Here is a 13,189-nt window from a genome sequence, read left to right as displayed (position 1 = left end):
ATATCATGTGAATATTTAAGTTTAATTAAAAGAAAAGTTGAGGACTCAGTATTTCCATCATTGCAGAAATTTTTGTTGGGCAGGATTGCTCTGAAGTCTTCCAACTGGTAAACAACACACGGGAACTGTGTAGCCTGGCCTACTTTTATAGTATGTTATAGCATATATATCTCAATTTTTCTAAAGATTATTTTATTTGGAGAGCCAGTATGATGGCTCAACTAGCTAGTCCTCCATCTGCTAGCAATGGAGGATGCCCCAAAGCCTTGGGACTCTGCACCCACATGGGAAACCTGAAACAAGCTCCTGGCTCCTGTCTTCGTGTCGGCTTAGCTCCAGCTGTTGCAGTTACTTGAGTGAACCAGTGGATAGAAGATCTCTCTCTCTTTCTCTCTCTTTTTCTGTATCTCTGACTTTATAATGAAGATAATTAATCTTTCTTTTTAAGACTATTTTATTTTTATTTGACTGCAACTGCTGGAACCGAGTCTATCTGAAACCATGAGTTTCTGGATCTCTGACATGAGTGCAGGTACCCAAAGATTTGGGCCCTTCTGTGCTGCCTTCCCAGGCTGTTAGCAAGGAGTTGGATTGGAAATAGAGCCTTTGGAAATCATCCGGTGCCTACACTGATGCTGGCTCCACAGGTGGAGGAGTGGGCTGCTATGCCTTTGGTGTCAACCCCAAGTATCTCAGTCTTTATTTCAAGTTCTTGCCCCCACAGAAATTAAACATTCAAAGCAGAACTGTAAATAAGGTACATAAGAGAGAGAGCCATCTTTATTTGAGAGTGAATATATGTTCTCACCTGAGTGTAGGCTACCCCAAATTGAGAGGCACCTGTCTGTCGTAAGTGGACCAGAGAACAGAGTAGGGGGTGGGGTGTTGGGAGGCCAGAGAAGAACCTATAGCGTGCTCTAGAAGAAAAGAGACAAGGAGGGGCCCTCCCGTATTATCAGCCTCTCTTGTGAGATGGGGGTGGTATCCCGTATCCTAATCAAGCACCTAAGCACAGAGTGGAATTTAGGGTACCTGAGGCTTTTGGGGAGTAACTTATAGCTCAGCTTTTCTAAACTAACTTCCACATCAGTGAAGAATTGACTACAAAACTAAGAGAACTTTTATTGAGTGATGAAAATACCTTGATTGTAGTGGTATTTGTACGGCTGAATTTATTTTTCAGGACTTACAGAATCATATGCCCGAAGAAAGTTGTCATTAAAAAAAGAAAGCATCTTTTCCACGTGTTTTATTCTTTTCCATTTTGCAGTAAGAACCAGCTGAGACTCAGGCAGGCTAAGGGACATGGCTCTGCTTCCACAGGTGATATGTGACACTTCCAGGAGTTAAACCTGTGTCTGCTTGACTGTGGAGTTTGTGATCTTCCTCACAGTCTTCTCGCCTGCCCCTGAATCTGTTGACTCTCCTGCAGCAACCAGCAGCTGTACTCTTGACCAGCTCCCCAAGAGTGACTGAGGAACATATCTATTTAACTTTTTGAACCACTCCCACAGCAGGACTTGCTTCCCGATCTGTTGCTGGGTGCCTGACTTCAGCAGAGGCTGCAGGCTGAGTCTCTCTTGTGAAGCAACAGGAGACAAGTTTCAAAGCTGAGCTGCTTTTGTTATGAAAAACAGTTTCACACTTTGTTCAGTCCGCACCTCAGAGAGGCTTCTCAGTAGGAGAGTGCTCCTTTGCTTACTGAGCCAGTTGTGCTGCTTAGCAAAGGTCCTAGAGCATTTTGTGCTACTATAATGGAATGCCAGTGATTGGATGATTTGTGGTGATAGTCTGGGAACCTGGGAAGTGCAGTAGTCATGCGTTAGTGTTTGGCAAAAGCCTTCTTGCTGCAGCATCCCACGACAGAAGTGTGGATGGACAAAGAGAAGGCAAGGAACCTGGCACAATGGTCCATTGGCTAATCTTTGAGAAAGCAGTCGCGGACGACCCAAGGCCTTGGGACCCTGCACCGATGTGGGAGACCTGGAAGAGGTTCCTGGCTTATTGGCTCAGCTCTGGCTGTTGTGGACACTTTGGGGGTAAACCAGCAGACAGAAGGCCTTTGTCTCTCCTTCTCTCTGTAAATCTGTTTCCAGTAAAATAAACAAATAAATAAATGTTTAAAAGAGCAGGGGTGGGGAAAGGGAGAGAGAGCAAGAAAGGGGAAGAAGGAATCAAACTTGCCATTTTATAAAGAACCTATTCTGATAACCACAGTGCTAGCCACTCAAAGAGGGCATATTCCTCCTGGCTGAATCACCTCTTTTTTTTTTTAAGATTTATTTGTTTTTTTATTGGAAAGGTGAATATGCAGATGCAGGAGAGACAGAGAGGAATATCTTCTGTCAGATGGTTCACTCCCAAGCGGCCACAACGGCTGGAGCTGAGCCAATCCGAAGCCAGGAGCCAGGAGCTTCTTCTGGGTCTCTCAGGCAGGTGCAGGGTCCCAAGGCTTTGGGTCGTCCTCGACTGCCTTCCCAGGCCACAAACAAGGAGATTGGCGGGAAGCGGGGCTGCTGGGATTAGAACAGGCGCCCATATGGGATCCTGGCACATGCAAGGCGAGGACCCTAACCACTATGCTATCGCACTGGACCCCTGAATCACCTCTCGATTAAGTTTCCAGCACTTGGCATTTCTGTCGATACGTTCAAACCTTTGCAGCAATTTGTCTGCCATACTCCTCCTCTTAGGCAGAAAAAGAGAACCACAAGTCAAGGAAAATGTATCGGCAATCACCTGTGTAACCATTGTCACCTCATGACTTTTCACAACTGCATATCACTTTATAGTCCGCTGAGTGTTTAGTGTCTGTGATCACTCCTGATTCAGTGCCTTGTGAGGAGAGTTTGTATAGTCAGGAAAAGTGTTATTTGAGTGTATTCAATTTATTTTTGGTGCAGAAAACTTTGAAACCATGCACATGAAAAGCCTCCTAAAATTAGTTGGTGAAAAAATATATTTAATAAAAAAAACTATCCATTGATTTTTAAAATGTTTTGGGCTGTGCTCTGCACACTGGATGCCTTCAGGAAGTTCTCTCTGGAATTCACTAGTGGTATTTCCCCTTTTACCTGTCTGAGGCCCCCAGCTTCCTCTCCTTGAAAATCCATCTTTCCTCCAACTCTCATTTCAGAACCCCAAGACAAAGTAGTTAATTTCAGAGCAGTTGTCAAGTCAGCTGTTTACTGCCTGCCTTCAACATTTAACTTGTTTCCTGTCCTAAGGTGCTGCACAAGAAGTTAATGACCTAAAAAATCGCCCATCTATCATGTGAACCCTGTTAGGAGGGAATCGTTTAGTTTTTATGAAGTGTAAATAATATATTTGGAGACACGTTTTTCAAACAAGTGTCTGCCTGCATGTGAGAAATTGCTCCCTAAGCAAGGTGGGACAAATTGCTGGCTAATAAGGCTTAATGACAGAGTTTCCATTAATCAGAATGGAGAATGTGCTTCATTAAGCTAATTAACAGAGCACTTGTGCAAGTAATACTGCATCTGGATTTCCAAGTTTCTCTCTGAATAAATTTGGAAAGACATCTTGGCCATGTTTCCCTGTTTGCTTTAAAATGATCAATGTTAATAAGATCCCAATTGCTTTTTAAAGCTTCCAAGAACCAAAATCTTGTCCTCTGCAGGTGCCAGGGTTGGGTGAGACCCTTGCTGCACTTCTTGCTTGTCAGCAGGCTCCTCTGCTCCCCAGGGAACTGGAGGAGCACACCCTGCCAGCTCTTGTTCTCATCATGAGGAACGTTTCCCAAAGACCTTAGCCTGATTTCCATTTACACCAGGACACTAAATTAACCAGTGTCACACAGTATGCTTGCTGGCAGAGCTGTCTGTGCATTAGTAGGATTAACATTAAGCTGAGAGCCCAAATGCATGGTTTAATACTAAGTTATATCATTTGTGTTTCCTCAGTATGGCCTAGCAGTTAAAATGCCTGTATCCTCTATTGGAGTGCCTGGGTTTGATTCCCAGTTCTGGCTCCTGAGTCTAACTTTGTGCTAAAGCAGAGCCTGGGAGGCAACGGAGACAGGCAAGTGATTGGGCTCCTGTCACACACATGGGGGCCTGGGTTGAGTTTCTGGCTCCCAGTTTTGGCCTGGCCCCGCCCTGCCTTGGCCATTGAGGGCATTCGGGGACGCAGTCAGCAGATAGTTGCTTTTTTCTTTTTTTCTCAAATTATAAAATTTAAGAAGTATGTAGCATACAGCTGAATAAAAATAAATGGACTTTTTGTTTAATCCTATTTCTGTTGTACTATGATGCTTCCCTTTGTGTATAATCTGAAGATTATAGAGAAGCTGATGTCAGGGGGAGTGAGCAGTCAGTAACCACTGCTGTTTTCTTTGTTTTCTCTGTAGGATCCTCAGTCTTCCACAATGAATCCTGTTTACAGCCCCGTGCAGCCTGGGGCTCCTTATGGCAACCCTAAGAACATGGCCTACACGGGTGAGTGCTGTGAAAATGGCTCGCAGTTTGAGAAAGAGTGAACATAAGGGCATCCCTGTGCTTTGATGACTAAATTTTGGAATGACGTACCTCCAAAAACCTTGATAACACTGCCAAAGAACTTGGGGAAAAAAAGTCTGATGTCCGCTGGTATTTTTTTTAAGATTTATTTATCTTTATTGCAAAGTCAGATATACAGAGAGGAAGACAGACAGTGAGGAAGATCTTCCGTCCGATGATTCACTCCCCAAGTGAGCACAACAGCCGGTGCTGTGCTGATCCAAAGCCAATATCCAGGAACCTCCTCTCGTCTCCCACATAGATGCGGGATCCCAAGGCTTTGGGCCATCTTCGACTGACCTCCCAGGTCACAAACAGGGAGCTGGAAGAGTTGCGGGGCTGCCGGCATTAGAACCGGTTCCCATATGGGATCCCGACTTTAGCCATTAGGTGACTGCACTAGGCCCAGTAATGGTGTTCTCGAGACTAAGACCCTAGTGGGAAGGAAGGGTAAGGTTCATCCACTGAGTACTTCCCCTGGCCCTAGCCCTTGCTGGCACTTTGATGTCCTGTGTTTTATTTGGGTGTTAAAGCTCTTGTATACCATGCACTTACTGTCACCGTTTCACTCATGAGGAAATTGTAGTCTCTGTGAGAAGCCACAAAACAAAACAAGTTATATTAGTTGAACACAGTTCTGGTCTTTCTGAGGATTGCTGTTTCCTGCATCTCTGCCTTAATGGACAGTGTTCTTATATTGGAATGCCATTGTCTCTGACACTTCATTATTTTCCCTCTGAACTCAACACTTTGCCAGGAAGTATTCTCTCCCTTATTCAAGTTGAGGCAATTTTTCTGACCTTCCAGAGCCCTAATGTTCTTGTATATAAAGTGAATGCAATAGTATTACCCTATGTTGTAGGACTGCTGTAAGAATTACATGAGGTAGGGCCTGGCACGATGGCCTAGCAGCTATCCTTGCCTTGAACGTGCCAGGGTCCCATATGGGCGCCGGTTCTAATCCCGGCAGCTCCACTTCCCATCCAGCTCCCTGCTTGTGGCCCAGGAAAGCAGTCGAGGACAGCCCAAAATCATGGGTTCCTGCACCCATGTGGGAGACCTAGAGGAAGTTCCTAGCTCCTGGCTCCTGGCTGCCGTTGTGCTCACTTGGGGAGTAAATCATTGGATAGAAAGTCTTCGTCTCTGTCTCTCTTCCTCTCTATAAATCTGACTTTGTAATAAAAATAAATAAATCTTAAAAAAAATTACGTGAGTTAGTATAAATAAAGTTCAGCATGTGATAACTGGCATGAAGTAAATACTTAATAATGGTTATTATTTATTTATTTATTTATTTTTACAAATACGTAGAAGTGGAGGGTGTTCATAGCAATGGAAGTAAAAAAAAAAAATCATGTTGGGGCCAGTGCCGTAGCATAGCATGTAAAGCTGCCACCTGCAGCTCTAGCATCTCTTGGGTGCTGGTTCAAGTCCTAAGTGTTCCATTTCAAACTCAGCCAGTGGAGGTTGGCCCAAGTGCTTGGGCCCGGGAAAGTAGCACAGTAGCCTAATAGCTAAAATCCTCTCCTTAAACATGCTGGGATCCCGTATGGGCACTGGTTCTAATTCTGGCATCCCTGATTTCCATCCAAGTCTCTGCTTGTGCCCTGGGAAACAGTTGAGGACGGTGCAAAGACTTGGGACCCTGTGCCCATTTTGGAGACCCGGATGAGGCTCAGGGCTCCTGGCTTTGGTTCAGCTCAGCTCTGGCCGTTGTGGCCGGTTAGGGAGTGAATTATCAGATGGGAGATATTCCTTTTTGTCTCTTCTCCTCTCTCTCTCTATATATATATATATATCTGACTTTGCAGTAAAAACAAATAGCTCTTAAAAGAAAAAAAATTAAATAAATAAATAAATCTCAAGAAAAAAATGCATGTAAGTTGTTCAGCATGTTGATTACTTAGCACATCTTTAGTTTTAAAAATATTAATGTAAATATAAGTGAAAATATAAATATAAATAATTTATATATAATTAATATAAATAAATGTCAGTGAGCTCATAAATGTATAATGTGTAGTCATTTTTGTGGGGGGAGATTCATTTCAAAGATTAAGAAAGGAAGCGACAGGGAGATCTTCCATTCATTAGTTTGCCCCCAGATGTTTACAGCAGCCAGGGCTGGGCCTGGCTGAAGCCAGGAGCTTCTTATAGGACTCATGGGGTTGGTAGGGGTCCAAGTACTTGGGCCATTTGCTTTTCTCAGATGATTAGCAGGGAGCTGGACCAGAAGTGAAGTAGCCAGAACACAAGGTGATGTCCATATGGAATACTGGCATTGCAGGCAGTGAGTTTACTCATTATGCCACAATGCCAGTCTCATGTAGTTACTTTTAGATCATGCAAATTTCAGTAAGTTATTTGGCTTAGCTGGAGTAAAGTATAGAAAAAAGGAGAGGCAGGAAAAGAGGATCAGAAAATAGATCAAGGTTTTGGTGACAGAATTGAGAGTGCAGAATGAGAGTTTTGCCCCAAGAGAGTTATGGGCATTGAATAAAGCTGTGATATATATCAGTTCTTTCTTTTTCTTTCTCTCAGTTTATTTATTTGAAAGGCAGAATTACAAAAGGAGAAGGAGAGACAGAGAGATCTTCCATCTATTGGCTTATTCCCCACATGGCCATAATAGCTGAAGTTGGGCTGATCTGGAACTTCTTCCAGGTCTCCCACCTGGGCGCAGAGACCCAATCTGCTCAGGGAGCTGGATTAAAAGTGGAGCAGCTGAGACTTGAATTGATACCCATATCGGATGCCAGTGCTGCTGGTGAGGGCTTAAGCCACCAGACTGTGGCGCTAGCCCCAGCAGTTCCCTTTTGTAACTGAGTGTGTAGGGATTTCTGAGAAGCCCACTCTCTGATTGTTTCCAAACTTTGCTCTACAAAAACACTAGGAGAATATTTCAAAGTCCTGAAATGCTTGATTTTTTTTAATATTGAGAACTATTTTTATAAAGCATACATACATCATGTAGAATTATCAGGGTTTTAAGCTGCTAAGAATGCATGCTAATTTGAAAAAGAAAACTGCTACCAGGAGGCCTGCACTATGGCTCAGCAGGTAAAGCCACCTGCAAGGCCAGCATCCCATCTGAGTATATTTTTTCCTGGCTGCTCCACTTCCCACCTAAGTCTATGCTTAAAGGCCTAGGAAGGCAGAAGATGGCCCATGTGTTTGGACCCCTGCCACCCAGGTGGGTGACTTAGATGAAGCTCGTGGGTCCCTGGCTTTAGAGTGGCCTAGACCCAGCCATTGCAGCCATGTGGTAAGTGAACTGGCTGATGGAAGATTTCTCTCTGTGTGTCTCTCCCTCCTTCTCTGTAATTCTACCTTTCAAATAAAATCTTAAAAAAAAACAAAATAAAAACCTACCATTTACAGCTGCATTTTTATTTTCACTTAATTTTTTGTAAATGCTCTTAGCACTGTGCAATCAAAATAAAATTCAGAAATGTATTGGAAGTTGTACTTGACATGACTGTGTCTTATCCCTAACTTTCCATTTTGCATGATTGTCACAATAGCTTCATTGTCCATATTCTTTAACTTTAGAAGTAAATTTGCTCTGTTTGAACTTCCATCACACATTTGTCCAGTCACCAGGACCTGTGTATGGATGCACACCCTCCTCACCCAAAAAGCTTGTTGTTTTTTTTTTTCCTTTCCTGTTCAGGGTGTTCCGGTAGCCTCAGTGCATTTACCAGACAGAGCCCAGGGGAATCCAGTGGGACTCTGGTTTCCTATTTGCTGTGGCTCTGGCTGCCTCCATTCTTACTTACTCAACTTGAGAAGTAAGAAAATAGTTGCGTATATCTATCTGTTGAATTTGCACAAAGAAGATTAGGCACTGTGATATACTGGAAAAGAAACAGACCGTGTTTCTGTTTGGCACCTAGTAGAACTCAGTGATATGTTTTGATTAGTTGAACAACCACCAAGTTCAAATCCCAGCCCTGTCAGATAATAGCTGGAAAATCTTGGATGCATTGCTAAAACTTGCTAAACTTAATTTCTTTCATAAACTGAGATAGCATCATTTTATTTCATAAGACAATTGTGACAATTGAGATAATTAGTCCTCCGCCAGGGAGTGGGAAGATTCATATTTTTTCGTTTCTAGTAATCACCAACAAGAATTATCAGCCTGGAATTATGTTTTAAGTTGATTTTCTTGCCAGGGATTCTGGAACCACACAAATGGTGTAGATTCCACACAAATAACACAAACCAGGGTTCACAGAGTCAGGATTTCAAATTCTTAGTAGGAATTATAACCCAGACTCTTTCCTGTCGTATCATACATTTGGGTTGGTTTATTTAAAAAAAAAAAAAAAAAAGCCCTGACACTGTGATTCCTCTGAGGTCCTACCTTTTGAGATTTTGAACTGCAGCTCTTGACCTCTCTAGAGCCAAAGTCTTTTTTTTTTAAGAGTTATTTATTTATTATTATTTTTTTTTATTACAAAGTCAGATATACAGAGAGGAAGATCTTCTGTCCGATGATTCACTCCCCAAGTGAGCCGCAACGGCCGATGCTATGCCAGTCCGAAGCAAGGAGTCAGGAACTTCTTCCGGGTCTCCCACACAGGTGCAGGGTCCCAAAGCTTTGGGCCATCCTCGACTGCTTTTTCAGGCCACAAGCAGGGAGCTGGTTGGGAAGTGGAGCTGGCGGGATTAGAACCAGTGCCCATATGGGATCCTGGCGTAGACTTTAGCTTAGCTAGACCACACCGCTGGGGGCCTAGAGCCAAGGTCTTAATACCTACCCCTTGTGGCTATAGAAAACAAGGCCTGTGACCAGATCAAAAAACCTCTGTCCGTTTTCTATTGTAAAGCACTGTCCCAAAGCCTGGGTGACTTAAAAGGGAAATGGGCTTTCTGCTGGCTCGTACTTGTGGCCATGTCCGATGATGGCTTTCCTGCTGACAGAGACAGTACAGGGCAGCAGATGGCCCAGAGATGGGGAGTGCAGGAGAGACCCTGGTTAGCAGGTGTTTACAAATGACCCACTCTCAGAATAAACCCTTGACCCATTAATCCATTAATGAGAGCAGAGCCCTAGTCACCTTTTAAAGGGCTCATCCTTTGCTACCTCATGGTGGGGATTGAATTGCCACATAACTTCTGTAGAGGACAAACCATATTGACACTGTAACACCTTCAGTACTAGCTCACTACTTAAATGTTCTGAGTTTCAGTTTCATTTGTTTTTTGACCAGTGGAGTTTTTTCTCTTTCTTAAAAATTGCAACTATGCTCATAAATAAGAACACTTTTTATACTTTATCCAGTTTTTCCAGGTGTTGTGCAGTAGGCAGATTTTCAAGTTATTGTTTATTCCATATTTCTGGGAATGGAAGATCCAGCTAAGATGATTTGTATACAAGAACCAAATGTGTACATTAGAGTAAACATTTGTTACTGTAGATATAATAGGCACATTAAAAAGTACTAATGACCATTGGTAGACTTGTGCCAAATGCTATGTATATAAATTAATTATCTTCTTCTTAATCATAAACCTGAAAGTACTCTTTGTAAATAACGAGACTGGTGTTGTAATTCAGACCCCATGACTTGGACAGTATTACATAGCTCCTAAGGGGTGAGGCAAGATACGAACTCAGGTATTTATGATTTTAAATGTGTGAAGGCACTCCCAAAACATTTGTGGGGGAAAATGGATTTGAAAGAATTTTTAAAGTCAAAAACAAGGAACTTGCCTAAGCTGTTTAGAAAGAGTCCACTGATTAAAGGAGCTTGTGTTAGCTCACTGCTGGGAATTTTCATTGTTGGACAAGAATCCTTGTGCAAATGGCTTATCCGGAAAACTGCAGTCTTGTGGAATTTCTTGTGATAAGTCCCACCAGAGACGCACATGTGCTGGAATTCCTCTTAGAGCATCCCAGGACAGGCATATGTGACCAGCTCTTTCAAAGCCTCCCAGCTCTGATTATTAGACTGATTCCCATTTGATACTGGAAACTTTTCATGTGAATATTGAACTTAGGGTAGGAGCTAGGCTCTGTCTCTGTTTAGCAAGGGGACCTTGATCAAGTTGGTTAACCTTTCCTAATCTGCTTCCACATCTGTACAATGGGATAATGATCTTTGTAGATAATTGGTTTGTAGACAATGAAAATGTTTATAAAGCCTATAGCACCACGCCTTTCTCATAGCTGATACTCAGTTGATGAATGTTGTAAAGCACAATGATTAATATACCTCCGTAGGAAAAAAGTAAGGGAGAAGTAGGTGCTGTGACACATTTATTGGGCTACTGCTTGGGAAGTCCATGTGCCTTGTAAGAGAGCTGGTTGGAGCCCTACCTCTGATGCCCATGCATCTCCTTGTTGGTACACCTGGGAGGCAGTCGCTGATGGCTCAGGTACTTGAATCCCTACCAACCACTAGGGAGACCTGAATGGAGTTTCAGGCTCCTGGCTTGAGCCTGATCCACCTTTGGCTGTTGTAGCCATGTCAGGGAGCGAACCAGTTGTACTTTATGTCACTCAGCCTTTCAACATGAATGAGTACATTTAAAAAGAAAGATGTAGAATTAATTTGTAGATTACAAGCCCAGTTCTGCCACTTAAGTACTACAAGCATCAGATCAGTTATTATAAGATGTTAATATGCTATTTAAAAGAGATTTTAAAATCATGAAAAAGGATTCAGAATTTCCTCTTTTACAAGACAATTCAGAGTAATAAATATAATAGGCCCAACCACTGACGTCTGATCAAGTTCCCAAAACACAATTAGAGAAGAATTTAAAAATGTAAGAACAAAGGAAGCCTTTAAACTTACTCATTTTACGGGTCAAAGAGTGGAGAATACAAAGTGTTTTTACGAAACATGTTGGAATTGGGTCTCCCTGTCCTGGGTCTGTGTAGACATCGTCTCTGACACAAAACAAGCAGGACTTGCTTCTTTGTTTCCTACAGCCTGCCACACACCAGTTCCAGTACTACCGGACCCCAGCTGGGTCCTTAGTGCATTTCCTGATTTCAGCCTGACTACGTGTATGTCCAAACGCCATGAATATCTAAACAGAAGATATCAAGCTTAGAAAGCTAGGAAAACTGCTCTGTTTAAAAAATTGCCGTCTTTTTCTCACCAGTTTTTTTTTTATAGGATGTTTATTTCTAAGCTGTTTTATGCAATTGAAAGGTGAGAGCGAGAGTAAGAGAAAGAGTATTCCATCGTTCAGTACACTCCAAATGCCCGCAACAGCCAGCAGCTCTGATCTGCATCTTGCACATGGGTTCTTGGGCCATCATTTGCTGCTTCCCAGGCACATTCATAGGAAGCTGGATCATAATTAGAGGCAGGATTTGATCCCAGACATGTACTATAGGATGCCTATGTCCCAAGCTTGCTTAATGAATAGCACCATAGTGCCAGCCCCTAGAATGCTACTTTTGTTCCAGAAAATAATCAATTCAACAAGTAGATTTATATTTGACATAGCAGTTTACTGATTAAAAGCCTTAACAGTTAATGAAGCTGGCAAGCTACAGATAGAGTAAATAATCTGATGTAAAAGAAAGATTAAGAAAATACTGTGTCGGGCCCAGCGCGGTGGCGCAAGTGGTTAAAGTCCTCGCCTTGAACGCCCGGGATCCCATATGGGCGCCGGTTCTAATCCCGGCAGCCCCGCTTCCCTTCCAGCTCCCTGCCTGTGGCCTGGGAAAGCAGTCGAGGACAGCCCAAAGCTTTGGGAACCTGCACCCGCGTGGGAGACCCGGAAGAGGCTCCTGGCTTCAGGTCGGCATAGTATCGGCCCGTTGCGCTCACTTGGGGAGTGAATCATTGGACGGAAGATCTTCCTCTCTGTCTCTCCTCTCAGTATATCCACCTTTCCAATAAAAAAATAATAAAAATAAATCTTTAAAAAAAAAAAAGAAAATACTGTGTCTTGGATCCCGGCACAATGCTTCAGTGGCTAAATCCTCGCTTGGTACCTACCAGGATCTCCTAAGGGTGCTGATTTGTATTCTGGTTGCTCTGCTTCCCGTCCAGCCTCCTGTTGTGGCCTGGGAAAGCACCCTGCACCCCTGTGGGAGACCTGGCTTCAGATTGGCTCAACTCCAGCTGTTCTAGCCATTTGGGGAGTGAACCAGTAACAGAAGGTCTTTCTCTTAGTCTCTTTCTCTGTGTAAATCTACCTTTCCAATAAAAATAAATACATCTTTAAAAAATATATAGTGACTCAGGCCCTACCCAAACAAGAGTATGCTTTGTAAAGATCATCAAGTAGAGCTTTCTAAAGTAACATATTTATTTTTTCAAGATTTGTTTTATTTTTATTGGAAAGGCAGATATACAGAGAGGAAGATCCTGCATCCATTGATTCTCTCCCCAAGTAACTACAATTGCCGGAACTGTGCTGATCCAATTCCAGGAGCCAGGAACTTCCCCTCGGTCTCCCATGTGGATGCAGGGTCCCAAGGCTTTGGACCATCCTCAACTGCTTTCCCAGGGAACAAGGAGGGAGCTGGAAGAGAAGCAGGACTGCCAGGGTTATAACCAGGGCCATTATGGGATCCTGGCATGTGCAAGGCAAGGATTTTAGCCACTAGGCTACTGCATTGAGTCCACTTTGTTCATTTCTTTTCCAGGAAGTTTTGCTGGTTTTTTCCTTCATATTTGTTTATTATTACAACTTTG

General features: G+C 43.0%; 1 protein-coding gene across 1 annotated transcript in view; it reads left to right on the top strand.

Moving 5' to 3' along the window:
- The window catches only part of FAM168A (family with sequence similarity 168 member A), a 174,662-nt gene that overhangs the window by 110,890 nt on the left and 50,583 nt on the right, over window positions 1-13,189 (top strand). Inside the window, exon 2 of the mRNA XM_040964279.1 lies at window positions 4,370-4,457. Within this exon, the coding sequence (XP_040820213.1) occupies window positions 4,388-4,457 (70 nt within the window). The 5' untranslated portion in view covers window positions 4,370-4,387. The remainder of the gene's footprint in view (window positions 1-4,369; window positions 4,458-13,189) is intronic.

Source organism: Ochotona curzoniae, unplaced genomic scaffold (assembly GCF_017591425.1).
Source record: "Ochotona curzoniae isolate NIBS_2020 unplaced genomic scaffold, NIBS_Ocur_1.0 scaffold_3223, whole genome shotgun sequence".
Classification (NCBI taxonomy): Eukaryota; Metazoa; Chordata; class Mammalia; order Lagomorpha; family Ochotonidae; genus Ochotona; species Ochotona curzoniae.
The sequence above is the reverse complement of the archived record's forward strand: the minus strand, read 5'-3'. Positions and strand labels throughout refer to the sequence as shown.